A 27,923-nucleotide genomic window follows, 5' to 3' on the forward strand; every position below is an offset into this window, starting at 1 on the left:
GGAGTCTTTGTTTTCGTTGATCTCAAGCACAGAAAGACTCGGCAGCATCTGTGGACAATTTATCAATATTTTTTATTTTTTACTTACAAAACATGTACCTAAAGCAACTGAAAAGTTAAACATGTAAACATTCTCTTTTCGCAGAACCACAGTTTGGCTTAAAAAAATACTTCTTTTTTTCAAAGGCAACAGAATAAGCACAATCAGTTTGTACAGAGTGAGTTAAAAAAAAATGACAGAAACATCTCTAAATAAATAGAAATAGGTCTATCATTCTGAGCATATTTATAAAATGAGAAGCCACTTATTTATGGTGAAATGGAATATTTTTGCAAGTGATTTAAGTTTGAATCTTCAGTACAATTCACTGGCTCAAAACCATCAGGTGAGGAGCTGCTGCTTTGTGGATTTGGAGTCAAAGGCTCTTTGCTGACCCATCAGAGCTTCAACAAAGATGCTCTTCCAGGAGTGTCCAAGGAAGAAGGTCCACGTGATGACTCACTGGATTTTTACTTCTTGTGGGTAAGTCAAGTTTCCAGACTGAGTAACCTCTGTGAAACTGGGCCGGGTGGAGAAACCCCTGGGGAATTGCTCAGTCCCTGCACTGACACTGAGACACCTTTGTCTTATTGCACTTCTCACACTGAAGGACAGGGGACAGGAGCCACTGCTGGAAAACTCTGATTAGCGCCTGAGGTTCCTGCTGGGAGCCTGGAAACCAGGCACATCAGAGGCTCCTGGAAGAGCAGGTTGTGGCAATGCAAGAGAATTGCTTTTCCAGGCACAGAACTGTAGTGTCTTCCCTTCCACAGGAACGTACAAACCTGATCAGGGGGTGGGTTCAGTGCATCTCACCTTGCCTGGGGCACACTTTTTGCTCTGTAAATTAGTTCAATAAGGAAAGAAACAGCAATATTTATTCTCTGAAATGGAGCAGAGGCACAGGGCGTGTTCTCACTGTCTGATCAGCCTGCAAAGAGCTCTCAATCCTGCAGGATTTCCTTCTAGTACCAAAACAGCTGTCAGAGCTTGAGTGCTGCTTCAGTCACACCCAGGATCATTGGAAAGGTGCAGGAAAAGGGTTACATAAAACTAAAATCAAGTGTTTTCTAGGCCAGAACTGCTGCTTCTACCAACAGGTGCTCGAGAGGGAACTTGGTTTGTCTGAATAGGTACAAACCAGAACAGACCAGACCCCACAGCTTAATATCTTCTATGAAAAGACACAGTAAGTACTTTAAACCACAATTTAGATTAGAAACTGTAACACTGCTAGTGCCTGTTGGGATATAAAGGTAGAGAAGGGTTTATTCCAGGTGTTTCAGATTCCCCTCACTGACCAAACTTGGCATTACTTACTATTTATTTCTTCTTACAGAAAAAGTTACTGTTTTATAAAGCAGTGTTAACTTTGCTCTTCACCAGCTGCACAGCTGACAGATTTGAACTGATCCCCTTAAACAAAAAAGGGGGACTTAAACAGCCATTCTAGGGCAGTATTTTTTAATTTTAAAGTACTGGGGTACCTGATTATCAAACAGAGCTGAAAGTCAGGAATGAGTTGCACCCATGTGCTGGGTGCAAAAATCAAATCAAATTTAGATCATGAAGGGAAGATTTATTAAACAGGCCAGTTCAGTCTCCTGAACTTGCTGCTTCTGTGGGAATTTTAAAGCAGACTTGAATGCTAAATTTATGAGAGTCTAGTCCATCATTTGACAACACATGTACCTGTTGTTACCTGAGAACCAGGATCTGCAATGCCTCTATTTTTACCTACATGAGAGGAGTGAAAGAGTTTAAAAAACACTTTACAGTGAACCTAATTAAAGGCAAACAAGTGAAGTACAGGATTCAGCTTTGGGGGTGTCTTGAGAATTAGACTTTGCTGTTCCTTGAGAGGGCAGGAATGGTGGTACCTCCACAGGAACCTGAGGGTGTGGGGAAATGAAGGAAGGACCCAAGGAACTGGCAGAGGAAGCAGGTCCTGCCCACCCTCCTGTGTCCAGCAGTGGCTCCTGCTCCCTGTCCCTGGGCAAGCCCAGCACCCAGAGCTGCTCTTGGTGGGGCCATGACCTGGAGACAGAGCTGTGACAGCAGAACTGTGGGATTGATCCCAGCACCTTGTGGGAGAGGGGAAGGAGGCTGAGGAGGCCATGGGAAGGGGAGGAGGCTGGAGGAGACACTGTGTCCCAATTCAGGCACCGGCACAGCTGAGCCCCCCCACACCCCCAGCCCTTGCCAGCAGCTCTCAGAGCAGGGCAGGAGTCTGGACTGTGGCTGGGAGGAGGAAGAGGGGGGAAAAGAACAGGAAATACATTTGCAAGAAGATGGGAGTTGAGATGCAACTTGCTGTAAGTGTTTCAGTGTTAAACCCACTCATCCTGGCACTCCTTGCACAGGAGGGCAGTCTGGCCCAACAGCTCGGGCACAGAACGGTGCCATCTGTGCCAGCTGCCTCTGGAGCTGAGTGTTGGATCCCAGGGACTGTGTAGGTGTGGGGCACTGCCCTGCACACACATGGTACAGGGAGACCAGGTGGCAAACCAGCTCTTAATGTACCCCAGCAGGAGGCACTTGGAGCCACAAACATTCCATGCCCCTTTGGAAAATGCAGTCTTACTGTTTTCAGGCTTAAAACCAAAATAAATGCAGGAACTGCTTGAGGCTCAACTAAAGCCTGACTTGGGAAAGCAAAGAAACTACCTGATCCAGTGGCCACTGAACCTGCTGTTGTGGCCTCAGTTTTGTCCAGCAACAGCTGAGTTCCAGCTCAGTTTGAGAACACTTTGGCCTCTGGAGCAGACAGAAAGCAATATGACAGTGTGAGTATCTTTATCCTGTCACAATGCAGAGTAAAACCATTTGTCCAAGACAGCTTCAGGGCTCTTTAAACTGATCCCCCCCTTGGTGGACAGTGACACAGGGCAGTGCTGAAGTTAAAGCCTCTGAGCTGTAATGGTGGTGACCTGCAAGATGGGTTACAGGGATGGGGGGGAGGTCCTCTGTTCAGCTAAATTCTCAAGAAAATATAAATACAGACATTAGCACACTGGAAGGATGTTACAACTGCCTCAACTCTTCCATTAGAAGATGTATTTGAAGCTTAATGAGTTCTTAAGGGTACAGCACCTCTACCTACCTTTCACTGTACGCAGTAATTTTATTGCCTCACGTCTCTCCCTTGTCCCCCAAAGCTCTACAGCAGCCACGGGGGTGTGGCTGAGGACAGGCCAGCAGTTTTTCAGTCATGGAGCAATGTCTGATCTCTGGGAATGCAGGTGGGGGATCTTCAACTCTGCAACTTCCCCCAGTCTTTCCCTAACAGCCTGTCTGCCTGGCTGGGCTCAGTGCGGGTGTTGTGGCCCTGGAGCAGGGCTGTGCTCTGCTGCTCTACTGCCTGTTGTCCTTGGACACGTTGTGTGCCAGCCAGTTCACTTTGGTTTTCCAGCTCTCTCGCAGGGCTTCATTGAACTTTAGCCTGAAGTGCTTCAGTGCCTCCTCATCGGTTTTCCCAAGAGCCAGGGAGTCCTGGAGGTGAGAGGAACAATTCAGTGTGGCCTCACTGTGAGCAATTAGCAGCTCAACTAGTAAGATGTGTACTCATTAAGATATTACCCCATTGAAAGGAGCACGGAGTAGGAAGGGAACAGCCATTAATGTTTTTTAATGGTTACTTTAGTTGCATGAGGTTTTTCACTAATAAAATGCTTCCATTCCACTCTGCTGATTACAAAGATGCTGTCCTGCAGCTGGCCAGGGATGTGTGGTCATCACTTAAGGGGCAAACTGGGACCAGGAAATGATGCACAGCCAAAGGCCTTTGTCTCCTTCCCTGCAAACTGGTTCTAGAAGGTACCTGCTGCCCTCAGGATGAAGAACCTCCAGTGATTTCCTGAGCACCAGTACCTGGCATTTCCCATGTCCTGCATCTACTCCTTCTTTCTGCTTCTAATACACCTTCCACACTGACTCCTCCTCCCTGAGCCACAGGATCAGGTGTAGATTTTCCCCCTGCCTGGGCTCTGCCTCTCTCACCTTTAGGTACTGGATGTCCTTGGAGCAGCTGAGCTCTGGCAGACCAGCAGCTTTCATCAGTGCAAAGAGGTGCAGGAAGAGGAGCCCGTGGCGCCGCAGGATCATGTAGGCTCTCTCACAGTAACCCCTGAACCTGAAAGAGAGATGGCAAAGGAGTGAACACTGCAAACTCTGCCACTTTATAAAGCAAAGCTACAGATCAGTCTGAACCCTGCTGTCTCCATGGATGATACCCAGCTCTGTCACCTTCTCCAACAGGTAGATGATAATTTACTTACTTTCACGTGTACAGGCTACATATTGCTGGAAATAAATTCTAAAAATGCAGAGATTAAAAAGCTGAAGTCAGTTTTCCACTCCCAGCACTCACCTTTCAAACTTCTCATTGTTGTTAGTTTTTCCTTGCTGGATGACGTGCACAAAGTCGTAGGTTAAGATGAAAGGAACTCGTTCTCTGTTAATACCAAATTTAGTCTTGAAGTTCCCCAAAAAGTGACCAAAATCAATATGGAACAGCTGAAAATAAAGAAGGAAAAATGTTTTTAGAACAGTATCTATTTTAGCTGATCAGTGTTGAGTTCTCTTCAGTTACTGAATTCAGCAGAAGTGACCAGAGGATTTTGGAAGGAGAAAAAATGACCTCTCCCTTAGCACCCCTTTGGAAAGAGACAATGTTTACTTGCCAAGATACTTTCTCGTGTGATTAGATGTTGGTAAGACAGAAAGGGCACTTGCCTCTTCAGTGCTTGATATATCTGAAGAAATACCTGATTTACTGTGTCACTAGTGGAAGGAGGCAGAGCACTTCCATGGGCACCTGCCTGTGCAGGCTGCAGTCCCAGGCAGTGCAGAAAGAAACTGTCCTGTTTTGAAGTCACTACAAAATATTACTTCCTCAGCTGAGGCTTCTTTTTCCCTCCTTTGGGTATTTTTTTAAATACCAAGCCCAGTGAGGTCGTTGCACCCCGACGGGAGGAGGCTCCTGTGCAAAGCCTGGGGCACCCTGGCAGTTTTACAGAGGGGCTGTGACCCCCAAATCCCAGTCCCCAGGCTCTGTACTGGGGAGCATCAGCTCCCTAAGGAGGCTGAGGGAGCGAGGGGCCTGTGCAGAGCAGCTCTGGGAGCTCCAGCAGCCCCGGGCAGCGATGCTGCAGTTCAGGTGATAAAACTGGATTTACACTCCTGATGACACTGAGCTGCTCACCGAGCACATTGGCCCAGCCTGCCTCGGCTGGAGGGGAGGTGGGACTGCACTGGGATGTCTCTGTCCACAGTAAGTGTTATCAGGCCCCTGTCCCAGCCCCCCAGCAGTGCCTGTACCTGTCCTGTCTCCCGGATCATGATGTTGTCGCTGTGCCGGTCCCCGATGCCCAGCACGTACGTGGCCACGCAGTACCCGGCACAGGAGAGGGTGAACTCCTCGATGGCTTGGTCTAAGGCATCCCTAGAGAGGGCAAGGAAGAGATGGAAAGAGAATTTCACTTTGGAAAGCTCTTTTCAGAGCTTCCTCCCCCTGCAAACCTGCAGGAGAAAGGAAGGGAATCACGTCTGGGTTCCTGCAGAGCTCTCCCGAGGCAGGACTCCCACCCCTGCTGGACAGAAAGGAGCTGCAGTAACTGCCTGTAATTAAAGGGGTCTGAATAAGGTTGTCGCCACAATCTCAGCGAAAATTATTTAGTCTCAACTAAATTACCTCATTTCTAGATCTCCATGGATCCCAAAGACAAAGAGGGCTCCTAGAGTGACTCCTGCTGGTGGCCCTGCTGCACCAGAACAGCACTGATGCATTGCTACTGTTTCTCTGTCCAGTAAACCCCCAGGTTACAGAGCTGTTGTGCCCCTTTCCTTTTCACCTCCCAGTTCTGGCACTACTCCTCCTGCCCCTTTTCCAGCTGCCACCACACTGTGTATGTCTGGGGAAAGTAACAGGACCAGGGTTTGGATCCAGCCTGGGGGCAGTGTTACCTTAGGCTACCAAAGATCACAACGAGCTTGCCAACAGCAACCCAGCTGCCTCCATTTCTGCTCCCAACCCACACAGACCCACAAGACGCCTTCAGGTGTGCCAGGCAGGGGAGCAGCCACAGACACTGTGGGACAGCTTGGAAATGTGCACGACTGAGGGAAACTGAGGAAAGGGGAGCCCGCTCACCCGGGGTTCTTGGACTTGAGCCAGTTCAGCAGCGCGTCCTTGTTGAAAGCTGCCGTGGCCACCATGTTGCTCTTGTTCAGCTGGATGTTGGCGATGGTGTCCGAGTGCATGACCACCTCAATCAGCCCAGTCTTGTCTCCTGTGGAGAGGCAGCCATAAGGGGTCATCCTGCAGAGATGAAAGAAACCCTTCCACTGAAATCCTGCCCAGAACTGGGTGGTGTTGACTTTTAAGCTTTCCCTTGGCTGCCATGTCTCCTCCATCTCTCCTCTGCAGTTCTGTTCCCCAGTACCACAGGACCTGCCCAGCTGCTCACACCACACCAGACAGACCTGCTGGGGGCAAAATGAGCTTGCAGAGAAAAACAGCCTCACCAGCCATGATTTATCACTGCAGTAGGACAACTGTGTGCACACCACTCACCTCAGGTCCAGGCCCTCCTGCTTCCACAGGATGTCCATCAGCTGGATCATCTGCAGGGTCAGCATGTCCTGACGCAGATCTGTACAGGGGAAAAAGGGGCATCAGGACCTCCCAGTGTCCCCTCTCCAGTGCTCCTGTAAGTGGCCCTTGTTCTGTCCCTGCAGCAGAGCTGCTGGAGGGGCCTTTGCCACGTCTGTCACTTGCTGGTCCAGCTCAGAATGAACACCAGCACAGAGCAGTGTTTGCTGCTGCAGGAACAGTGTAAAACCACCCCACCAGGCACCTTAACTCCCATGATTTTACTAAGGGAGGTACAGGCTACTTCAATTTGCCCAAGCTCTTGCCATGGCAGTCACTGTGGCAGTGCAGAAATATCTGCCTGGACACAGCAGTGAGCAGCAGCCACCCCAGCCCTGCAGAGCTCAGAGTGCTGGAGCTCCTTCACACCTCACATCAGGTTCGGGTTTATTGTTCAAGGGTATCCAGCCACGCCTGCACTAAAATCTACAGGAAAGAGGGCTGCAGGTGAAATATAGAGGGGAGCTTATTATCTTTCCAGATTAGTGCCAAAAAACCTCAAAACATTAAAGGTCCTCATTTCCACAACATCTTGATTGTCCATATTTAGGCCCACTCACCACAGTAAATACTTGAGACTAAAGGATATGTTTTCAGAGCCATTAAATAAAGACTTACCATCTCCATTTTTAAAAATAATGCCCACTCCACCTCCACCTGTCTCTTCATTATTAAACACAATCCATAAAGGTTTCATTTTGGAGTCCATGAAGGTGCACTGATCCACACTAGAGGAAATAAAGATATTACCATCAGAGTTCCCATCTGTTAAAAAAGCAGCCATCCAAGCTGCCAGTTCAACAGCACCTACAAACACTGGTGGAGTGGGGACTTCCATGAGGAAAGAACCTTGGGATAACCTGAAACCTGGCTCCACTGCCAAACAAAGCACAGGTGAAGAGGTGCAGTTCCCTTCCTTACCAAACTTCGGCGAGGATAATGTTGGGGTTCAGGGGGGACTGGAGGTGGGAAAGTGCTTCACGGTACGTTTCCTGCTTCATGCACACATGCATCATCTCCTTGGTTTGAGGCTTGGTGGCCTTCTGAGAACTCACTTTAACAAAGTCATTCAGAGCTTTCATCTTGTTGAGTGCTTCTCCCTGGAAAAAAAAAAAAAAAAAAAAGAGAGTTGGAACAGGGTTAACAAATAGGAAATTCCTGGAGGAAGTTTAAAAAACATTAAAACCTCCCGTGAAATGGAAACCTCGGTTGCACCTCTTATTTTCTCTTCAACTTGTAGCAATTTCACATGTTGCAACAAAACAAATTTAGTAGTATCTGCTTGAGAGAGATCCATAATTAACTGTGGATACTCTGCTCTGGGCACAAAGGCATTGGAAGGTAGTGACTGCACTGCTCTGAATCAGCCAATTGTGACCAGCTCCCACTAAATGATAACTCAGCCACTTTATCTAATAACAGCACTGCTCTTTGAGATTTCAAACCATTCTAGACACACAGTGTGATTTGGGGGGGGTGTGGGTGAGTAAGAGATGAGGGAACTCACACGTGATGGGGATCTCCAGGCTCCCAACAGGATGTGCCAAAACCAACAGAGCAGTTACGAGGCTTTTTTTGTGTTGCTGATAACGTGAAGTTGGAAAAGCCAACAGCTGAGAACCAGCCCCAAGCAAGAGGGAAGTCAACCTTATGGCTAAAAGCGATTTTTACCTGTTTCATCAAAACTTTCATGTGGTGGGTGCTGCCTCTGCAATAAGCTTCCAGGATCAGCCCAAACCTCAGGGAAACAGCAGGAACGTGCATTTCTGACCTGGGGAGAAGGGAGGTTACAGCAGTGCTGACTCACTGCATGACTGACTCATCCTCCCATTCATACCCACACCAGGAGGGTGCAGAATATTGGCTGCTGCTTCTTTCTGTGTAATGGGGAAGGAAAAAAAAATATGCCCCCAACCCCAGAAGGTGATGGAGGAAAACCAATGGGTGAGACATTTTCTGTGTGACTAAATCACTAACCACTCCTTTGAGAACGGCACTTGGGGAGCAAGAACAGTTCAGGGCTTATGGCTCAGAGCTGGTAGGTGGCCATGGATGTCCAAAGGAAATTCCAGCTCACAGGCTTGTGTGTGTGTATATACACATATAGACAAAAACTCTGAAAACAGAACCTAAGCCGAACTCCACCAACTACAACAGACAAAAATAAATGAACAAAAAACTGTATTGTCCCCTCTTGGAGAGCTGGACTCGGTGATCCTTGTGGGTCTCTTCCAGCTCAGGAAAGTCTATGAAATAATTCTTACTCAGTTGCCCAAGGTAAAAAGCAGCAGTTTCTGGGTTTTGGGAAACACAGCAAGGAAATCCCATCAACGCTTAGGTGGGAGACACAAGCTAAGGGACAGCAAACAAACACCCTGTCAGCTCCACATCCAGCCAGGCCTGCTGTCCCACTCCACAGCACAACAAAGAAACCAGAGAATGCTGGTTTCACTCAATTGCTGAGAAAAAGCCTAAAAGATTTGCCCTTCACCTCAGGTGCCAGAAGAGGAAGTGGCCGATCTTGCGGTTGGATAACGCCCTGTCCAGCAGGAACTTGGTTAATTCACAGTCTAAGTAGGATTCGTACTTGAGCACCTGGACGAGCTGCAGCAGGTACTGGAACACATCATGATCTCTGTTGGCAGAAGGGAAACAGAAAAGACAACCTCATCTTTCCTGCAGAGACAAGGCTGTCAGGCTTGTTCACAGCCCCCCTCAGCAGCCCTGGCCAGGAATAGAAAGGGGCTCTGTCCCCTGGGGATGACACTTACGTCAGCTTCTTCAATGAGTTGATAGCAAAGGAACCAACATAACGGTCGGGAAAGCTGAAATCCAGCAGCTCCAAGGCATTCAGGACAGGCAGCTCTGGCCAGGTCTGAAGCAGGGAAATCATCTGTAATGGTCAAAAAAAAAAAAAAAAAAGGCACAAGGTTTCATGACAATGAATATAAATCTGAAATTCTGCTGATGGAAGAGCAGCTCCTTGTGGTGGGTCACTATTTATAGATGCCTCACAGCAAGTTTGCAAATACCAGGTCAAACCCTGAGGTGTCTTGTGCTGGTCTCTCACTGTCATTTAAGAATATCCAATCCAGATCCTATTTTTCCCATGAATTAAACAGATCTTTTTTCCCTTGCCTCCAGTTTTTTGAAGGAATAAATAAGACCTTGTTGGTTAGTAATAAATCTGGGACAGCCCACAGAGGCAAACCTCAGCTGGGAACAGAAAACCTTCCTTTGGGGCACCCTGAAATGTCCCCAGCCAAGCTGGGCCCCCAAGCACAACACAGGAATGCAGGCACTGAAAGATGCATCAAAAAGGGAGTCCTGGCTTGCTAGCCCCAACCTCCTCACCTGGGCAACATCCTCGTGCTTGTTCCACTTGGTGATGATGAGCAGCTTTGCCAGGGCCTGTGGGTACTGGTCGCGGATGTCGTACCTCATCTTCCACACCAGGTCCTTCTCGTGCTCGTACAGCTCCGTGTGGCTCCTCCGCTCCAGGATCTCCCTCAGCTGCAGCTTCTGCTCGTGGGAATCACAGGAAAGAGCACACACAGGGCTCAGTCTCAACCCAGAGGCTGAGAGACCCTGTAGGACTGGGGCATGGCCCACTTTGGTGGAAAAAGCTGGTGGGGTAAGGTGGAAAGGTCTGACTTGATCCATGAAACCAGGTTTGCACATAGCTGAAAAAGTGGTGTCAGAAGACTCACCTCCTCAGGATCTTCTGGTGCAGCTCGGGGTGGTTCTCCATTCCTCCCCAACTCCAGCAGCTGGGACACAAATAAAGAGTCTGAGGAAGACTGCTCAGTGATTCTAGCTCACCACCACTTCAGGGATTTATGCTGTGTTAGAGGTCAGTCACTTGCCACCTCTGGAGAAGGGAATCACACCTCTCACAGCCCAAGTGTAGGTCAGGGACTCAGCAGGACCCCCCTTGCCCATGCTGCCCCTGCCCTGGTGGTGACAAGGATGAAGGGATGAGTCCTTGCCCCCAAAAGGGCACGTCTGCACTCCCAGAGAGCTCATGAGCTCTGGGTCACTGAGCTCCAGGCTAACATGACCCATCCCAGATTCTCAGAACTGGGGAGTGTTTGCCAAGCAGTCAGTGCTGCCCGAGCCCCCCCTGCACTGGCACAGCCTGTTACACCCCCTGAGCCAGACCCTGCACTGAGGGGAGCACACAGGCATGCCCTGGCAGAGCAGAGCCCCCTTCTCCCCTGTAACAGGCACATTTCTTCTTCCACTTGTCTGCCCAGTTGCAGTGACAGATGGAAAATCCCCACCCAACACAACACATTATCACTCTGCTGAAAGGCTGCCTGTTTTCACTCATTTCCCCTTTTATTCTTCTTCCTCCCTACAGAGTTTAACACTGCCTGCAGTTTAAAGGCAGCTCAGTTAAACCCATTTTTTAAACAGGTTCTTGTCTATAAGAGCAACTTCACCTCAGTAATTCACAGCTTGGAAAACTATTCACCCAAAGGTCCGTTAGTTAAGAGAAAAAGTCACATTTTCAGTCACTAATATCTATTTATCAAGTCTGCTTGTGCCCAACTGCCCAAGGGACAGTGACACTGGATGCTCCCACCCCAGCACAGCCAGGGAATTCCTGTGTCTCCCAAAAAACTGTCCCAAGTGTCCTACCTGCTCGAAGGACGGGTAATACACGGGATGTGCTGCCACGCTGGGGAAGCAGATGACCAAGGCTGCTGCACTCTCAGTGTTGGGGTTGCATTGCACTGTGCCCATGGGGTTCAGAAGTTCCCCTTTCTCGTCTGAAAAGCAAAGCACATAAACCCCCTGGACCCAAACGTGAAGCTTTGGTGCAGAAAGCAGAGCACAGAGCACTGCCAGCCCCCAGCACTGCCAGCCCCCAGCTCTGCCACCGGGCACTGCCCGGCCCTGAGCAGCTCCTTCATTGCCCTGACCTCTCCCAGGTGAGGTGCACATGACATCTGCAGGTCAGCAGCCACCCCTTGTGTCACATGTGCAATGCCAAGCACAAGGCCTTCACCCTGGCAGGGCTCTGGATGCCACCACAGCACAGAGCAGTGACCACACAGGGTCTGCTGGTCTGAACTGGACAGCAAGGCAGGACCTGGGGCACCCCTGTCTTTGTGAAGACGCAAAACAAGACAGGAGCTCCATCTCCTGACATACCTGGGAAGGAGGACCACATGTGCAGGCAGCACTCCCCGGTTTTCAGCTGGTCCTTGTAGTCAAAGAGCATGACATTGACCCAGGCGATGGGACAGTCCTGCAGGGCACAGACAGCAGCTCATTTGGGGCTGTAACTGCTAAAGGGGGGGTGAAGGGAAGAGAAGAACTAACAAGGAAGTGAGATATCCCCATCCAAAGGCCTCACAATGTCCAGGAATCCAAAGTTATACAATCTTTTCCAAGTCTGCAAATCCCTGCAGGCGGGGAACTTCCCATTCAAGAGTGTGTGGGGACCCCCTCATCAAAGAGTTTCTGCAAAAAATTGTACCAGGGAGCCATCCTGTCTGCCTAACTTTTAAGTTCTCTAAAAGTACAAGATGACATCAAATTCAGGTGTTTGCCAAAAACTGAGGTCTTTTGTGTAGCGCTGAATGGCACCAAACACCCCCCACAAATATGGCTAAAAATTCATCACCTGATACTTTTTATAACTAAAGAACCTCAAAGTTTCCAGTAAGGCCTTGTTACTCTACACTCAATGATATTTGAAGGAGCTGTGAGGTATTTCCTATATTTCACAGTGTGGGGGGAGGGAGAAGAACCTTAATGTTGAAACAGGGAACGCGGAGTTCACATGACTGCAGAAAACTGGGCTAAGAATGCTAGAAATAGCTCATAATAGGGGAAAAAAGGCTTGGCTCCTTTGTACGAGAATAAACACTATCTGTAGGAATCAAACTTTATGCTGCCAATCCCCCACCACACCCCCAAAATAAAACCCACAAGCCCAAGCCAGGCTCATTTTGGAGGAGGGAGACTCCAGCAGGTGACGGGACTGGGACACGGCCAAGACAAAGAACCTGTCTCCCTGCTCAGCCCAGCTCCCTCCCCCAGAGCGGGCCAGACACATACTCCACAAGTGACCTAAGCTTTCCTGCAGTCAGGTCCCCCAGATGGAACACTTTACCTCATAGCACGGCCTCAGCACCACCAGCACTCGGAGCTCAGAGCACACCAAGGCTCGAGCACAGAAACCAACTGGAAAAGGGGTTACGTGGCAAAAACTCTGCTCAGACCCACCCACAAAGAGCATCGTGTGTGAAGGGAACCACAGTGACACGTCTTCTTCCACTGGGGCCTTCTAGAGAGCTCAGCAGGCTTACCCCCAAGGCCACCACAGGCTTGGTGGAGGTGACAGAGTCCCCACTTCCCTCTAAGGTGACAAAATGAATCACTTCCCAGCGGCCTCTCACAAACCCTGGAGCTGATTTGATTACACTAAGTATCTTCAGCAAAATCCCCTTTGAGACATCAGCTCCTAGATCACGGGGAAAAGCCAAACAAAACACCAGCAATAACCTTTTCTGACAGAGTAAATGGCAGCAAACCACAGCTCAGAGCCTGCCAAAACACAAGGCAAGATTCCTGGCAGATATAAGGCCCAGCAAAACAAGGATTCAGCATTCTAAATTCAGACATCTCCTGCATGATTTAGAGAAACACTGAAAGCCAACCCTCTGGGTGACATTAACCCTGTGACTCATTCAGTCAGCCTGAAAACACGTCTGTTTTTGTGGTAGTAAACGACTTAGTCCCACCTATCTGCTCTGCTCAGTCTGCAGAGAAAACAACATGCATGGCATTAACTCTGGGTGAGGAAAAAGATTAATAATAAAAAAAAACAAAATAAAGAAAAAAATCAGGGTGCACTCTGGCTGTAACCTGCTCTTACCAATCATTTTAAATGATTTCTGAGCACCTCACCCAGAGCTGCAGCTCAACGTGTGGAAAAATCCTTTTGTGCAGAGCTCAGCTCCAGTAAAGGTGATTTTAAACTAAAAGCTCATCAGAATGCATCCACCTCGTTAAGATCCTTTTAACAACTCAGCTAACCAGACTGGGTTTGTCTTGCCAATCAGAACAGTAAGATTTCCTTCTGACTGTTTCAAAACTGAATATTATTCCAGAGCGGTCACAAACATCCAGCCTGTAGATGAATCAGATCTTCTGTCCAACAAAAGCCTCCAGCAGGAGCTGGGACTGTGCTATTCTAAAATAACAAAAAACAACAATAAAAAGGTTGATCCTGGTCCCGTCCTCAGAACGTTTCCAGTCTGAAGTTTCCAACCCAGAGACTGGTCCCCACAAGCAGGATTCATGAGTTGTCTGCTGCTCCCAGACATGACTGCACAGTAACCCTGAGAACCCCACTGATGTCAGCCCAACAAAGCCCAGTGAACCTCCCAGCAGAGAAAGGGAGGGAGTAGAACTGCAACCAACATCTTCCCCGATCACATTTGTCAGCCAGCCCCTCATTTCTCTGCACTCTAGTAAGGATGGCAGGACTAACCCTCTCTCCGGGGCATGAAAACAGTGTTTTTGTGGCCACACAAGCAATAATTTGCAGAGGAACAAGTGCATTTGCTGCTCATAAAGAAAATTCTCACATACAAAGAGCTCGAGGCCGTGAGCTTAAGATACAACTCTGGGAAACCTGGAATTCAGTTACAGGCTGCACTTGGATCTAGTTACTGAACCATTAATGGGCTAGAAGTTTTGGAGCAGAGGTGAGGAAAGTGAGGAATATCCCCACCTCTCCAGTTAAAGAAGCTCAAATCAAGAGCTTCCAAAGTGATTTAACACTTTCCATCCCCAGTTTGCTACACCTGAACAACAGTAACCTTGAAGAACCTGCACTTTCATTTTACCTCCAGCTTTGCCATAACCAGTATTTACATTCCTCAGTGTATTCCCCCTTCCTAGCTGCTAATTAGCTCCACAGGGGATTTGCAGGAAAGACCTTATTAGAAAGAAAATGCAACACAGACGATGGTTTAACCTCAACTACCAAACAAGGAAGTTGCAGAGCAGTGAAACGGAGACACCACCACCACAAGTGATTCCTCTTTAAGTGCAGTCAGATGCTGGGCATGTTTCTTAATGGCCTTTCTAGAGGAGAAATGACACTTAAACAACCTTCCCAACAGGCAGCCACTCCTCAGCTTCCCGTTCCTGTTGGAGAAGTTGGCCGTTACTCTGTAAGCCCTTTTATTAATAGAAAGTCTCCTGAGAGCCCTTGGTTCAGAGCGGTGTCCTCTGCCCTCCAGCCCTGGCAAGCCTGGCTCAGCCCCACACTGGCTTTACTTACAGCTTTCTTGGACTTCTTCTTGGTGGAACGTGCCTTCTTGGCCTTCTCGATGACGGCGTAGAGGGCGAAGCAGAGCCGGGCCATGCGGGGAAGGTCACAGATGTTGATGTCGAAGTCCAGCCTCTGCTTCCACACGGGCTCTGAGCACACATTCACTTCTGAGCTGGACACTGTCTTGCACAGCATCTCGTTGCCATGGAACAGCCCTGCCTGCACCACCAGCTGAGGGAAAGAGAAATAAGGGAACACCATGAACCCGTGGGGAATCGCCTTGTTTGCTGAAGGCACACGATTAGGAGAGGAGTGGAACTGGGCACCCTGAACAGGATGTCCTGCTCCTGCCTCTTTCCCAAATCATTGAGACATTCAGTTCTTCAGTCTTTATCTTTACTCAGCTTCAGGAAGGGCATTGTTATCTTCTTACTTAATGCAGACTTGCACATTGTATAACGTGATATATTCCTGCCCTATTTGCTTCCTTTCCCAAAAGGCAGCCATTCCCCTGCTCCCCCTTCATGGCAAGCACCCTGCATATCCCAGGGCCTGCTGCATCCTGCTTTCTGCCTTCACTTTGCCAGCCACCACCTCTCCCATCATTCCCTTCTCAGAGCTGCACTTCCCCTCCTCTGCTCTTTGCAGCTTCCCCGTCCCTCCACACCACTGCAAAATGCCATCACCACAGGGCAGCAGCTCTGCTTGGCTGTGCAGAAGCTTTGGCAGGGCAGTGTTTCTAAGGCTGGGCTTCTGCCTGACCAGTTCCCTTCCCCTTCCTGCTGTGCTGCAGCTCAGAACTTGCCCAAAGGCTGGATGAAGCACCACAGAGGATCAGGTGAGATCACACTTGCAGCCACTGCTGCCCTCACCACACAGACAAGACAGATGTGACGGGAAAAGCCCGAGTACAAAACCCCAGAGTGAGTCAGTACCCACCTTCATCCTCTCATCTGCATTGACCTTGCTGCCTTGCACCAGCTCGATGTAGAAAGGCTGCTCTAAGGACCAGAGAGAACCATAGTTTGGCTGGAAAGAGAAAAGGGTTCTGATCAGAAATAAATGGAACAAGGACCTCTCAAGCCAGCACCAGAACTCAGCTCCCATCACATGATTTTTGCTCCCACAGGAAAGGACATGAAGCCTGGGACAACCAGGGAAGCCGTGGAGGGGGCTGGAAGGCTGCCTGGAAATTCCCACCTCTGAGACCCTTGCGAGGGACTCATCCTGAGAGAGGAGGGAGAACCAGCTGCTGTTCCCAGCCCAGGTCAGCATCTCCATCTACAGACAAGCTGAGGGGACCCCACAGACCACTGTCCCCTTTTTACCTTTTTCTTGGGGAGCGGGGGAGGCTTGGGAGCCATCTTTGGGGGGCTGGCAATGCAGTTGGTCTGCTCATCCCTCATGGCAATGATGGCAGAGCAGTGGACCATGGTCAGGTGGGGGGTCAGCCCTCGGTGCAGGCAGCTGCGGATGTACTGCAGAGACAGAGGCAGGGGGGTCAGAGCCATCACACAAACCACAGCTGGCTGAAGGAGCCAGGAGAGGACACAGCAACAATCAAACTTCAGTTCTAATTTATCTCCTCTTGCTTCATGAGCCTGGGCTCGTGTTGCCAGAGCTGAGAATATGAAGTGCCTTTCACAGCTGGCATTTCATCAGTGCACTCAAATGGCTGCATTAAGGGAAAACACTGAGAAGGGTTCAGCACTCCCAAGAGGAGTTTGCCCTGCCAGGACAACACAGCTTACAGGATTACTTGCCCAGCTTTCAGGAAGAGAAGCCCCAGCCCACCACGCAAGCAAGCAAATACTTCCAGAACCATGGTCTATAAATGTATTTACACAGCACTTGGCACCCAGAGACAGGCTAAGATCACTGGCCCCCGAAAACATAAGGACCTGTTAAGTTGCCAGAAGTACCCCTTGCCCTGAATAGCACCCAGGTCCTGTCACTGCTGTGCTGCACTCCTGTAAACAGCATTGTCTCCTTGCTAACATGTCTCAGTCCATGCCCCCAGCAAGAGGAGGCCATGAGGGAACAGATTCTTTGATAAAGCAAGACACGAGGCTCACCTGGAACTGGTACAGGGGGTAGTTCCCGTAGAGATATTCCCACTTCCCGTTCACCTGCAGGGTGTAATCCTCTGGCTTCTGCACCGTCTCGTGGCGGAACACAGTCGCCTGCTTCTTGATGGCATAGCTCATCAGCGTGATGGGGAACTCCTTCGGGGAGATCTGGAAGGTGAAGCTCTCCTGCAATCCCAACAACACAGCACAGGCCGTCAGACACCAGCAAAGGGCTGAGGCAGCACACACACAGGTAACAGCCCTCCTGCTGAGGACAACAAGGAGAAGGACGGGGAGCTGGAATCACACAGACATCAGCCAACCAGTAGGGATGTTTGCCAAACTGGGCGGGAGAATGTTTCAGCAGCGCAAGCGTGAGGCTGGAAATCAGGAACTTCAAGCCCAGTTTAAGCAGAATCACCAGCTCACGTGGTTGCCAGTCATTAAAAACCTTCCCACTGTCACTCCAGCAGCAAGGCACAGGGTGGAAGGGTCACCACGCTCAAACACACTGCTCTGGAAGGCCCTTCTCCCTGGGCATGGCTTCTGCTTCATGCCCAGGCACAACATGCAAAAATAACATTAATTAGGAGTAGCAGGCAATACCAGGGGCCCACGGGCAACACAGGCTGGTGCCTGTAAGCAGTGTGTGCTGAGCATGAGCTGAGCAGACTCGTGAGCTTCCAAAGGAAAGGCATGTGAATGATTTTGTGCTCCTCTCCTACCCAAAACCAAAACATTTCCACCCCATTAACATGCAGCAACCTCAGCTACCAGATAACCAGTACACCCAAGGCATGTTCAGGAAGGGGAACAGCTCCCTTGGTTGGAGGCTCAGAGTCTCCCTCCCAACCATCTCCACTGGCAGAGGAATCTGGAGAATGAAGATGAACACATGGAAACACTGTCCACACACACATTATTCTGTCTCCAAATGCCCAAAGGGTCCCAAAGGGGAAGCACAAACCACCAAACACTGGCACAGAAAAGTTTGTGCTTTACCCCTCCAGACTGGAACTTGACGTTGACGAAAATGTTCTTGGTGGGGGTTTGTAGAGAGCCAGTCCCAAAGCCCTTGGCCATGGGCTCCAGCTGCAAGGGGAAGTTGTACTCCATCCAGGCTGCCCAGCTGAGCTGCTGCCTCTTTGCTGCTCTCTCCTCACAGAACTGGCACATTTTGGTGCGGAAGTCATTCACCTCTGGATCCTGAACGGAGTCGAACTCGTGCAAACCTGAGTGGAGAGCAAGGGGGAAAGGCAAAATGAGCATCTGCAGCCAAGGGGGGAAATGAGCCTTTTACTCAAGTGCCTGTGAAAGAGTCTTCCTGAACACATGCTTAATATGTGGCCAAGAGGAGAAGAGTCAGCCAAGCTACCAGCAATCATTTATTGATGATTTACTATTGACTCAACTACCCCAGCCCTCATCCAGCAGGAGGGATCCCCCGGCTTGGGTCTGCACTCCCACTGTTCCCTCACCGGACCCACTGGAGATCAAACCTGCTGATCCCACCTCCCGCATGAGCAGGGCTCCAGCACTGCCCCAGGGAGTCTGGGACAGGAGCAGTCCCACCTGCAGCCCCTGACTGATAAGGGGGGAACTGACCTTTCCCAATGAGCAGGCTGATCTGGGAGTTAATGACCTTCTTGACCCTGTCCCCTTCCCGGGCCACGAGGCGCAGCACGGGCAGGAAGGGCTGGATGTCGCAGAGCCGCCGCTGCTCGTCCTCCAGCTCCTGCTGCTCGGCCGTCTGGTTGATGCAGGTGAACACATAGGCCTCGGGGTCACTGAGCATGTGGTACAGGGGCTCATACTGGGCGTGCTTCCACACCACCTGGGCCAGACAACAGCACAGTGAGCCCTCCCTGCGCTGCCACAGCTGCAGCTTCCCCGCTGCGGGTCGGTTCCGACCTCCGCTGTCACCCACGCCCTCGCTCTCCCAGGATACACCACTTAGGAAAGGCAATGCACAGCCCAGCCTCCTCCCAGCACTCCTGGACCTGCAATCCCAGGCTGCTTCCCACTCTGGTGACTCCCAGCTCGTGCTGAACTGCTCTGTGGGTTTAATTTCAAGCGCCTTTAACTGATTTCCTTTTCTCATGCTTGCCTTTTGTTTCAGGCAAGGTAAATCCCTCAACCTGAGTGTTTAAATAACCCCCACCTGATCCTCACAGAAAGCACCTGTGACTGTGACCCTGTGAAACAGAGGAATTACTCACACTGGAAGCAAAACTGGGATAAGTACCTTGCCCCCAGTAACATGAAATCTATGACAAGAGCCAAGAGCTTTTCTCACGTCTTGTCAAGACTACCCAGTTCCCAAAGATCCTCCTCTCCCAGGGGACAGCACTCCCACGTGATTGTTCATATCCCATTTTTTACTCTCATCCTAAGTGTCTGCTATAGACAAACCTCTGGAGCAGATGGGCCTCTGGCTCTGACACAAACCTGTTACCTAGCAGCTGGAACAAGGCTGTTACCTGCTTGATGGTGCCCAAGCTGGCATTGCAGGGCACACAGAGGTTTAAGTATATTCCTGTGGGCAGCAGAAAGTCCACCTGGATGTTCTGGTTTTCCCCCTTGGACCAAAATTCCGTAGGGCAGTAAATGCCTGGGGGCATCCTGCTCACTGCTCAGCTACCACCTGCAAGAAAAGGGAAAATAGCCTGTTGCTGTTGACCACATATTGTCTGCTCAATTCTGTGCTGGGTTTTGTTGAGAGTTAAAGTGAAAAATAACCCAAAGAAAGGAAGGTCAGCACAGCCTCATAGCTCAGGAAAACATGGACTTTAGTCAACTTCCCAATCCGGTGTCTTTAAGCCACATGTAACTACTGCATTTGCTTCTATCTCAGTGCAACCCTCTCTTAATCCCTTCTAGACTGGGATTAACATCTACATGTGCATTTGAGGATGAAACAAAAGAATTATCTTTACTTGAGAACAAAAGCACTTGTCCCAACAGCTCATCTATGACCAAGCAGCCAAGAGAAACAGTGAGTCCCTACCCCTGGCTGTGTAAGGCAATCCTCAGGCCACATGCTCCAAGCTCCACTTTGTTTTTCCAGAGCTCAGTTCCAGCCTGCAAGAGGGAGAAAGAGAGTTGTTGCTGGTTCCAAGTATGCATGGATTTTTATACACACAAACAAATATTACTCTGCTGTATATCCCCTCCCTCTACAAGCATCAGAAAGATGAAGTTCAGGGCTGAGGCAACCAAAATAAGTTTGTTAATTCTGTCTGCAGCCTTTCCCTTGGCAGGGCTCTACAATTTATTCTCAGTACACCCAAGGAATGCAAAGAGGAGAACAAGAATCTGAAGGCTCTCAGGTACAAACTGCTGCTTTCAAACACAGGATGAAACAAAAGGCATTCACCAGAAGCCAGTTGGACATTTCCTCTCTCAAAGACACGTAAGACCAAAGTCAGAGACACCCTCACACTCCATCCCATTTGCCCACAAGCAAAATACTCCAGCAATAAAACTCCAGTTTCCTGCACAGATGACAAGCAGCAGAATGTGGTGTCCCCACGTGCTGGGGGAGACTGGGACTGGTGGAATTGGCTCCCAGCAGGAGACAGGGAGGTGGCTCTAACCAATTCTCTCCAAACACCTCAGCAGAGGAACCAGCTCACCTCAATTCCCTCTCACTTACCAGGGTTTTCCACCAGGTCAGCAGAGGAACATCCCAGTGGTACAGCCTGGAAGATGCTCCATAGCCAAGGTTTCAGCCTCCTGCCCTGAGCACTTACCCTCAGCCCATAAAACCAGCACAAAATTTGCTCATTCACAACTCAAAATACGGCTTTGCAGCTGCCAGTGTGGAAACTTTGGGAGAGGCTGAGCAATGTGCTGCTGGAGATTCGGGTCCCCCAAACCATGGGGTCCTGCTGGCAGCTCCTCCCGAGCCAGCCCTGTGCCTCAGCACGACAAGGAGCCCAGCAGCATCTTATCTGCCAGGTCCTGGGAGAGCACACCACTTCCCTGTCAGCACTGAGGTCAGGATTCCCAGAAACATGAGCTATGTTTTATCTGTCCTGCTTCCTCAGTGCACAGGCTGTATCACACAGCCACCGGATAGGGAGACCGCAAAAACCACCCTGAATGTGCCTGAAGAGGGAGGGCACGAAAAGGGGGAGGAGGCAAGGTTCAAAGTTTGAATAAAGAAAAACAAGCTGGCCTTGTTTTCTGCCCATTAACAATAAAATCAGCAAGTTTCTGGCATATCTGCTGCCTCAGCCTAAATCAGCAAACCACCACAACCCTAGTGACCAGCAGAGACAGAAGACACAGCAGTGGCTGAACTGCTTCCTCCTGCTGAGCATTTCTACCTGTCACCACATCCCACTGGATACGAGGTGCCTGTCCAAGCAATGAACACTAAAATGTCAATGTCAAGTTCAATACCTTGTCTTTCCCAGCTCACTGATTTAGAGGGATGTAGAAGGGTTTTTCCATATCCTGGAGTGGATATACCAAAGGAAGAATAACACTGGAATTTCACCATCTCTAACACATCATTCGCCAAGACTCTCCCCTTCCCACTGCCAAATTCAGAATTCTCTGTTTGTTGAACCTCAGATCTGACCCAGTGTGACAATTATTACATGAGGCAAGGTCTGCATAGATTGGTACTCCTGCACCACCTCACTTCCACCTTCCCTTTTGCCTTGGGATATGGAAGAGAATTCTCCAGGCTGTAACCTTGTTTGCACTATCTTGACCTCCTGAGTAAAAGTAACTACAACTCCCTTTTCTCTGGGTCATTTTGCCATTTATGAATAGCAGCATCACCCCTTTTTGTCAGGGTTGTTTTTGAGATATACTCTGTCTTTCACTGCAGCAGCCTTTAAAAAAAAACAAAGGATTCTCCATTGTAACTGACAGTTTTTAAAGCCCCAGCAGCACCTCAGACTTTCATCCTGGTGGACAAGCAGATTATTTTTAGAAATCCCATCCTGTGGTAGGGTTTTGGCCTGTAGGTCTGGTAGCCTGAGGTTCAAGTTAATCAACCCACACTTGACAAAGTAGTTTCCTGTACAACTTGTGTATCTCTCAGAGCCAGGGCAAGCCAGGGTGAGACAGAGCTTCGTGTTTTAGAGGGATGTAAACCCACAGAACCAACCTCCCCAGGCACACAGGTTACCAAAGACCCCTGCTTGTCAACGCTGGGCTGCAGCCACCCACAATCTACTGTAAGACACCCCCAGTTCTCACTCTTCCTGCTGCAATAAACCCCAAAGCATCTTCTTGCTAGAATACTTCCACATTCCCCCACCCACATCTTCCTACGACAGATCTTCCTCCCCCGCCGGCCACATCTCCCACAGCCCTCAAACGCTGGGTTTGGGGTGCAAGGCAGGTGCAGGGCTGCATTTTCCACCAGAAGGAAGCCCAGTGGATGGGAACTGGCTGTGAAAATGAGAGGCACGACCAGGCACAAGGCCGGGGGAGGGCCCTGCTGTGGGACAGGCTGTGCCCACCGAGCTGTGGGGCTCTCACAGCTGCTGCTCTCGGGCTGATGATAAACTCTCAAGCTCTCAAACTCTCTTGAGAGCTCTCAAGCAGCTCTCCAGCTGCAGGCACAGCATCTCTTTGGACCTCTCAGACCCCGTCAGAGGAAGGGAAGTGCTCCCTGTCACCCAACACAGGCCCCAGAGCATGGAGCACGTGCCCAGCAGGAGATTCCCATGAGTCCAAACACAAAGTTGTTCCCCACAGTTCCTGGACAATTCAAGTGCACTCCCCCTTTTCACAGGTATTTCTGCTCCGTGGAATATTTTTGTAAGGCAAAAGTTAAAAAACTGTGCAAGACAGACTTTGGCAGGAAACTAGGGATGAAATCCACGTGGAGCCATTCCACACTGACCCCTGCCTCTGGCTCAGAGCAGCACAGCAGCAGCAAAGTCTCCCAGTAGTGGACAATTTCTCCATAATCCCTCATTAATTCTGAGGTGTGGAGTCACTTCCCAGGGGAGCAATCAGGGAAGAGGCACCCATTGGTACTAATCACTTCCTTAGAGTCCCACATGCAACAAACCCATCACACAATGCCCAGTCCTCTTCACCACTGGGCAGAAAAAGAGGTGGAGGAAAATAATTATGAGACAAAATTCCACTTTTCAGATGAAGGCAAGTCCACAACTTCCTCTGTTCCCTTTGTCTCAATTCATGATTCACTTTGCTGCAGGAAAGCTACAGGCTGCTTTGCCCTCCTTAAGGTTTCCCCTTGCAGTAATTAGTGTAAAGGTAATAAATGTGTGTCTTTACCATAGAGGAGAGCTGGCCAAGGCAGAGCTGATGTGCACATGGGACTAGGCAATGACTAGCCTGCTAGGACAGAAATAAACCCCCAATTTTACTAAATTTCATGTAGAAAATATAGGCAAGACACCAGTGACAGGAGGGAACACACCTGAGGCATATTTGCAGGTAAAAGTAAATTTATACAGAGCGTAACAGACACACCTGAGACTACCCAGCCAGTATTTCTGGCATGTTGCCATAAAGCACACTAACACAAATTTCCCCTTGTGAAGTCTGTCAACCACACAGCTCTGGTGTTTGCAGCACAGGGCCAGCAGTGGCTGGCAGGATCACCCGGGGAGCGGCGCTGCCCAAAGCCCCGCGAGGCTGCACGGGAGCTCTGACACCCACGAACAAATCGCAAAGTTACTAAACCCCAGGACCACCAAAACACCTCCTGAGTTTATAAGAAACGAGCAGGTGGTGGTGCTGTGTGGGATACAGCAGGAAGGCCCTTTCCCTGCTGGCATCAGCTCTGCTGGGGGAAGGGCCCACGGGAATTCTGGTGTGCACACGTGTTAGACACGTCTTTGCCACACAGTCAGTGGGCACCTGGCAGGTCTGAACCGACCCCGAGCTTTCCGTGAGTGTTCTGAAAGTGTTCTAAGCTTGGTCTTGATTCTCTGGTCGGGGTCACAAGTTGAAACAAGTCCACTCTGCACTGTAAAATTAACCCACAAATTCCCACCCCCCAGGACAGACTGTGAACAGCCCTGCAGCAGGTAAGTGTGTCAAACTCTTCCTGCACGTGGGGGACTCCAGCCTTGCAGGGGACTCACCCCCAGTGCCAGTCACTTAATCACACAGAAAAAAACACGTGTAGCTGCTTCCCTTTGGCATAACTGGCATTAGTAAGATAGATTTTTGCTCTCATGTCACAGAGGTGTTTCCTTTACAACTTCCACTAATCTTCCTGTGAAATACAGATGTATTAACTTCTATTATTCTTCCTGTAAAATGCAGATCTGTGTCCCAACTGTGCCATCAGGCCATCACTGCTCTCTTTCAGTTCCTGTGACAGTGTTGCACCTTCAGCACAGTCCCGAGTTGCACCAGAGCTCTGTCTGTCTCTGGTTCCTCCTTCAACACACACACAAGTGCAAGACTCGGCTCGTGAACTGGGTGAGGAAAAACTGGGACCCCCTGAAAAGGTGTGGAGAAGCATTCAAACACTGAACAACCCCTAAAATCAAAGGCATTGGCTTCTGTACCTCCAGGGTTTGCTTCCTCTAATCCTAGTTTAAAATGTTCTAATCTCCTTTATTTGGTTTACTGTAATATGACTTCTACCTCTACTAAATATAAAAATCAAATAAAGGGTTTTTTTCAGATTATCAGCTTCTGTTTGTGCATCGATCTCTCATATCCTGCCACACAATCCCCTGCACTGATTCATTCATTCTTTCAGCAGCAGTTCATTGTTCATCCAGCTCTACATGGCAGACACATAGTTACATTGGTTTGATGATGCCTTTTATCAGATTTCTAAGCCCCTGATTAATCACTTTTAATTACATAAACAACTAGACTGATGTGGATGTACCATGGACTCTACCCAGGACACCTGGGCAAGGGATGACAACACACCCCCCTAACTCTTCAGGCCTCTGAGACACTACAGAGCATCCTCTTCCCTACCAGAAGGGCTGATAAAAACCAGCACTTAAGTCCCAAAAATCAGCATCTTCTGTGCATCAAGATCTCACTGGAGAGCCATGGATTTTCCCACCTTCCATGGAAGTGTTCTGGCTATGGGGAAACTACAAAAATCAAGCTTTACACAACTGCTGGATCCAAAGACTCCCTTGGCTTGTGCCCTTCCCTTTATGAAATAAAGGCTTCTTTACTTTGAGCTCTTATATAACTCAATGCCCGCCTTAGACACACACACGCTCCTACAAAACAGGCTCATGGGGAAAAGTAATGGGAAGCAGAAGTACACTAATGTGATCTGAACTGGAGCTAACCTTGTTTGTGTGCAGGGCTGATGATGGAAGGGGTTGTCACTGCAGAGATAGGAAAGCAGAATGGACACGTGGTGATAACAACAGGCTGCAGTTCCCGGGGCTCCCAGCTCCAGAAAGAGCCTCAGAGCAATATGCCATTGTCCAAGCTCAGCAGAACCTTAGATCCAACCAGACGGAACAGCCAGAGGGAGGGAAAGAGGAGCTCAGGTAAAGCAACTTAAGAGAAAAGGAGATGTAAAGCCACACCTCATCCTGGGACGAAAACCAGTGTCACCAAAGAGAGACAGAGGAACATCACAGAGTGAGAAAAGCATCTGATGGGAGACTCGAGAGTCTTGCTCTGGTGGAAAGTTCCAATCAACTTTTAGGCAAGCTCACAGCATTGCCTGAGGAACTATCTAGTAGGAAACAGTATATTTAGTGGTTAAAGCAAGAGCTTGAAAACCAACAGTGTGTAAAGTTCCATTTCCAACCCTGACAATTGTTTGATGCACAACTTCAAACAACGAACTCCTACGTGTTTCAGCTTTCTCACATGCTCAAGTACAACCTATAACTCATGAAGGATGTTGTAACCCTTAAATGCTGGCAAAGTGCTTGTGGCATCCTTGCACTCTTGCTATTACTGCTCATGCGGGCAGAGTCTGGGAGTTGGAGGAAGTTGTGACAAATAAAAGCTTCCAGCTGAAGAGGTTGCTGAAATTAGGCTTTTTCAACTGCTCCCATGAGTGGGCAATGCCAGAAACCCCCCAGGTGCATCTTGTTGATGAAAAAAAAACTAAGTCATGCATTTCTAATGACCTCTACCACGACATTCAACTTTCTTTACTTTCAGGTTCCCATCTCGGGCACATGCAGCACACTGTGTTTGGGTGTTAAGAGACTCTCTTCAGAGAGCTCTTAAGAGACTTCCTCATGCCCTGCCAGAAACACAATCCAGCCCACAGCAGAAACACACACGGCTATGAGCAACGGAACTCCTGCTTCAGGGAAGGGCTGGACGACCAGATGTTGCCACTCCCCAAACCCAGGAGTGACAATTGTGGTGACAAGGTGCCATGAGTCCAAACCTCACCGGTAAAGGCCTGGCAGACACCACAGCAGGGCAAGAGCTCACCACCTCCCCGTGGGGTGGACCACTGGCCAAAACAGCCATCCATCCATCCATCCATCCATCCACCCACCCACCGTGACACCGAGCAATCGCTGCCACCGCCACAGCGCTCCTGGGAGGGGGGGGGGACACGGCGCCAAGGGCGACCCTCAAGCAGCTCAAACCCGCGCACCACCCGCAGCTCGCCGGGTTCGGAAAGCCCAAATTTCCATAAAGCAGAAGCGCTTTTTTTGACCCTGAAGAACAGCGCCGTTCGCTAAAGGAGCCCGGGCAGAGCCGGGATTTGCCGCAGCCGGCCCGGCGGAGCCCCCCCAGCACCGGGAGACCCCCGGGGCCGCGGCGGGCGGGGACACCGCGGCCCCGCTCCCTTCATCCCCATCCCCATCCCCATCCCGGCGCTCACCTGCGCTGGTGCCCGGGGGGTCCCCGGGGGCTCCCGGGCGCTCCCGCGCTCCCGGCCCGGCCCCGCCGCCGGCACCGCCCCGGCACCGCCTGCAAAGGGGCGTCGGGCACCGGCTGCGAAAGGGCCGCCCACCGGGTCCGGCCCGGCCCCCCCCGCACCCCGGAACCCCCGCAGGGCCGTGCGGGGGCCGCTCCGGCCCCGCTCCGCGCCGGGGATGCGCTGGCGCGGGGTGAGCCCGGCGCGGGTCCCGCAGCGCTCAGTGCCCCGAGAGCCGCTCCCCCGCGGGGCGGGCAGCGGGAGGGGACCCGCGGGGAATGCGGCGGGAGGGATCGAGCCCGGCAGCCGAGCACCGAGAGTGTCCGGAGCGTGACATGGCTGCCACCCTCCTGCCGCAGCGCCGTGTCCCCGAACCGCACTCGCTGTCACGGGGAGCGGCTGCGGGGGCTGCGGGGGCTGCGCGACAGCACAGCAACCAGGGCAGGTCCTCAGCACGCATGTACGCGTAAAACTACTCACACAGCAGATGTGAAATGGTTTGGGATTCACTCCTTCCCTGGAAAGCCCTCCTTTGACAACCTCAGTCGTGCAACTGTTCTTCCTTCGTCTGAAAAAGTGTTGTGTAACGAGTACGGGGAAGAACCCAAATCCCCAAAGAGAGTCAAGTGGATTTGAGGGTGAGCACAAACACCTCCAAGGCAGGCAAGGAACCCCCGGCTCCGAGGTAGGGGTACCTCCTGGTGTTCCCCTACACCTGCTAATCATGGGAGTGGGAACAAACACTTTTATACGCTGGATGCCAAGGATGTACAGGGTTATCCACCCATTTTTTTTCTCCCTCCAACCTTTGGTACAGGTCCCTTGGCCGCAGAGGAAACCCACCCAGGGCCCTCCCACCAGCGCAGCACCCCAAGGTGGCCCAAGGCTGGGGACTCCTCACACCCCCTCGGGGCTGCGAGCACCCTTCGCACAGAGCAGCTCTCCCACTCATCACGGGAAATCAGTGGTTCCAAAGCAGCAGCAGATGGGGATCTGGAATGTTTCTAGTGTTCAAAGACAATCGTTCCTCTCTGCCTC

At 50.3% G+C, this 27,923-nt stretch overlaps 1 protein-coding gene across 2 annotated transcripts; it reads right to left on the minus strand.

Annotated features, from left to right (window-relative positions):
- Positions 1-53: 53 nt before the first annotated feature.
- Positions 54-27,402, minus strand: PIK3CD (phosphatidylinositol-4,5-bisphosphate 3-kinase catalytic subunit delta). 2 transcript variants are annotated; one of them, XM_027728544.2, is made up of 24 exons: positions 27,366-27,402; positions 20,067-20,140; positions 19,540-19,703; positions 18,665-18,893; positions 18,062-18,291; positions 17,066-17,245; positions 16,319-16,468; positions 15,930-16,019; positions 15,000-15,221; positions 11,852-11,948; positions 11,336-11,466; positions 10,402-10,461; positions 10,046-10,213; positions 9,463-9,584; positions 9,183-9,326; positions 8,363-8,462; positions 7,613-7,791; positions 7,310-7,419; positions 6,614-6,692; positions 6,191-6,358; positions 5,359-5,482; positions 4,409-4,554; positions 4,039-4,171; positions 54-3,531 (listed from the first exon to the last, which is right to left on the minus strand). In XM_027728544.2, exons 3-24 carry the CDS (start codon positions 19,678-19,680, stop codon positions 3,394-3,396), a joined length of 3,141 nt encoding a protein of 1,046 aa, XP_027584345.1. In that variant the 5' UTR covers positions 19,681-19,703; positions 20,067-20,140; positions 27,366-27,402; the 3' UTR covers positions 54-3,393. The 2 variants fall into 2 exon arrangements, with proteins under 2 accessions (XP_027584345.1, XP_027584343.1); XM_027728542.2 differs by lacking the exon at positions 27,366-27,402 and adding an exon at positions 26,850-27,243.
- Positions 27,403-27,923: the final 521 nt, after the last annotated feature.

Source organism: Pipra filicauda, unplaced genomic scaffold (genome assembly GCF_003945595.2).
Source record: "Pipra filicauda isolate LSUMZ 115617 unplaced genomic scaffold, ASM394559v2 scaffold87_size3191425_pilon, whole genome shotgun sequence".
NCBI lineage: Eukaryota > Metazoa > Chordata > Aves > Passeriformes > Pipridae > Pipra > Pipra filicauda.